The 3658-nt window shown below is 30.1% G+C and overlaps 1 protein-coding gene across 1 annotated transcript; it reads right to left on the reverse strand.

Moving 5' to 3' along the window:
• Window positions 1-625: 625 nt before the first annotated feature.
• Window positions 626-2444, reverse strand: LOC123717158 (enhancer of rudimentary homolog). Its single transcript, XM_045673016.1, has 3 exons — window positions 2301-2444; window positions 2029-2214; window positions 626-1490 (listed from the first exon to the last, which is right to left on the reverse strand). Exons 1-3 carry the CDS (start codon window positions 2301-2303, stop codon window positions 1368-1370), a joined length of 312 nt encoding a protein of 103 aa, XP_045528972.1. The 5' UTR covers window positions 2304-2444; the 3' UTR covers window positions 626-1367.
• Between the last annotated feature and the right edge of the window lie 1214 nt (window positions 2445-3658).

Below are 3658 nucleotides of genomic sequence, written 5' to 3' on the forward strand. Positions count from 1 at the left end.
GTTTGTCGGTTTACCATAGCAGTGCCATCTATTGATTACTTACTCAATCCAGTCGAAAAGTATCGACATCTGTTAGAATTCACACATCATTTCATTCATTCATTGACAGTCACAATTATCTATATAAATAATATAATAACAGATAATTGTGACTGTCAATTAATTATAGACAAATAATTTGCAATAAAATAAAATTGCGACTATAATTAAAGATCTAAGCTATCCTATCTCTTAAGTTGGACCAGACTGCTCACGGTGTGCCAATTTAATTAAAAATCGTTTAAGTAGTTTAGGGAGTCCATCGCGGACAAACATCGTGACAGGAGATTTATATATATTATGATTAATATTATACATGTTTGGAGCAGGATCTCAGTTCGAAATCTGGGAATAGTTAACTAAGTTCCACAATAGACATGTCTATTGTGTTGGTAACATACATAATAATAATTATTATGTATTATATAATAACTAAAATTAAACAAAGCTTTTTTACATTACTTGTAGCCAAGGTAATAATATCCAGAGAAAAATAATACTTTAGGCTAACTCTAAGCAATATACATAATATTGTATATGTAATTTGATATGATTTAGTATAGCAAGGTTACTAATAAGAAACATATTATACACAAATCTTTATTCATACTTATCACTAATTAAAGGAGTCTAAACAAAACAAAAATTGACAGTTTGTGTCAAACTGTCTTTTGATATACACTGTATTTAGTATAAAGAATAATAAAAAAATACAGATGGATTTTGCTCCCTTTGCAGAAATTTAGTTTTGGCTACACCAAAGGTGGCTTGCATAATGCACAGGCAGTTAAGTGATACGGCATCTATAACCTACATGGCTCCTACCTCCAACCAATAAATAGTTATTTCGAAAGCACCTTAGACAACTGCAAACCACCTTTATGTAGTTAAAATAGTCATGAAACACTTAAATAGGATGTTAAAACTTAAATAATTTTTATTCTCTGCAAAATAAAAATGTCTGATAAAAACTTTTTACTTTAAATATAACTTTGTATGCTTTTAAATGAAAAGTTACAGAATTTTTGTAAACTATCCATATTTCCAATTTACTTACTACCTAGGTTATGCCTCAGTTTGCGATGAAGGTTTTTGACAAAATTTATAGAGTATGTAAGATGCTGGGAAAGGTTAAATGTTGTTTGTGGGTTATACATAAAATTTTAACAACTGCAGTAAAACACTTTTCTCATCATATACAATAAAGTATTTTAATGTACATTACATTTTATTTAAAACAAATTGTCATGAATATCATATTGAAACAAATATTACCATTTATGCACCCATTACAAACCTAGGCAGACCATTTATTTTCTTATGTCAATTTAATCACCTTGTCCAGCTGCTTGGCGTAGTAATACATAGATCTTTTCTTTTATCCAATCTTTATTGTATGGAGCATAGGTGTTGGTTGACTTTTGGTACACAAGACAACTAAGATCTGCTAACTGGAAGAAAATTTAATAACTTTTATAATAGTTTATTATATATCCAACAGACAGAGTATGAGTCTATGGAAACTAAGTCTACCAACCATAATAGTTTATTATTATTAACATTACATTCTTTGTAAAAAAGCATGGTTTAATTCCAAAAATAAATGCTACAGTTTTATAAACAACATTATATGGTGGTTATTTATGCACAACGGACCGACTACGCGTCTAAGTGCGGAAATTGAGTCCACCCTACCTAAGACCTATATGGTGGTTAGACTTGAAAGTGATTATGGTGTAAATTACAATGTTTTATATTCATATGTTGAAGGAAATAGTAGAAATTTTGTAAATAGTATTGAATACAATCTATTAAAACTCAGATGATAGCGAAGTAGTACTGTAAGTCTGTTATTAAGTATTAACATAATTACTGATTATTTGATAAATACAAATTTATTGAAGCTGCCTGTATTCGGTGCAGTATTATTATTGTTCTTACTTACATTTAACGCCGAAAAATCTATATTAGGATAAGATCAATACGTACTTGGTCTATAAAATCAAATAGTTGTGAAATATCATATGTTATTGTCGGCGTATTTGGGTTCCTCCGTTTTAAGTGTTCCTCGTATATCTTGCAGACACCCTCCATACAATCATTAACGCTTTCGTAGTCTGAATATGTTCTCGTCTCAGGTCTTTGTCCCGGTTGAACCAAAAGAATTGTGTGCGACTGTAATAACATAACCTGACTTTACCGCCATTTTTGACGCTATAAATTAATATTTACGTACGTGTACTCTTTAGCTCCTAACTTACCATTTTATTAGCTATTAAGTATTTGATAATTTCTATACCTCCAAGAAATAAATTAATTGACAAAATTCAAGAATATATCGAACACTAGTTAAATCATAAAGACAATTTTTTAATTTACAAATCAGAATAGCCAATCACAATGCATCATTCGGGACAGACCTTTATTCTAATTTTTTCTACAGACTCAACCAACTACTACCCACTTAAACCACCCAAAACATAGCAGGGTAATAGGCAGTAGGCCTGAACCGAATAGATCGTAGAGGTAGAGTTATTATTTTCAACCACTTCCACGCGCCGGTAACAGTTATTTAAAAAAAAAATTAATACACTAACCGAACAATAAATATTAATAGGTTTTTGGACAGATCTGGCGCTACGGGAAATGCAGCCCCTCCACCCTTGAGTACCAAAGGCATTTTATTCAACTCTCCGCAGCTAGATACAGCGGGTGGGGGCGGCTCTCCCTCCGCACCTAGGGTTTTAAAATAACAATCTAGGGGTAAAACAGACGAGTAACACATTAATTGAGGTTGACTGAGTCGATGTTGTCGATAACCAAGATCTAGTACACATGTAGATAAATAATAATGTAACACTTAACATGTAGTAAATATTTATGAATAGTGCTAAAAGCTACCTCGATTGTAAAATATAGCCAACTTTGCAAAAAATCCAAATAAAATAAACGCAGAGGCACTGACAAAATCTACCGAAATGGCGCTTTGTGTTTCTATAATTAATAGGGATTTCACCTAAAATCTATCAACACGAAATTAGGTTAACTACAATATTGATTATTCTAATACTATAAAATTCAAAAATTAGGAAATGTTAAAATATAAAATACATTACACAAAATTTTTTCATAAGAAACTTCTTGTAAAACTATTTCTTTATTTCTTAGGATGTTATTTTTCCTCTTGTATTTCTCTAATATACAACTTCTACTCCACAATATAACATTCAACTTGGGTATTTTTTTTAATAACACACAAATATTGAGTACTACTTACAATATACAAAACTTACATACATATATTATACAACTTCATTATACAACTGATAGACCCCTACTTATTTGAATCTGGTTGAAGAAATCGAAAACTGATCTGTTTTTTTCATATGTAGGCAAGACAAATTTTTGATGTGAGCCTATTAGATTTTTTTAAACTTTATGTTAAAATAGTCTATGTATTTAATAAGAGATTAATAATATCTAATTTATATGTAAAATAATGAATAATTTTGCAAGCGCTTATTTATGATGGCAATACTAAGGAATTCGCAATTCGCTTTCAAGTTTTATATTATAATCTTTGAAGTTTGAAAAAAAATATTTCACAAGGAAACGACAA

Source organism: Pieris brassicae, chromosome 12 (genome assembly GCF_905147105.1).
Source record: "Pieris brassicae chromosome 12, ilPieBrab1.1, whole genome shotgun sequence".
NCBI classification, from domain to species: Eukaryota; Metazoa; Arthropoda; class Insecta; order Lepidoptera; family Pieridae; genus Pieris; species Pieris brassicae.

Coding starts and splice junctions, on each gene's coding strand:
- LOC123717158 (XM_045673016.1), bottom strand. Junction 1,491..2,028: donor TATTTGATTTTATAGACCAA/GTACGTATTGAT, acceptor ATTTTCTTCCAG/TTAGCAGATCTTAGTTGTCT.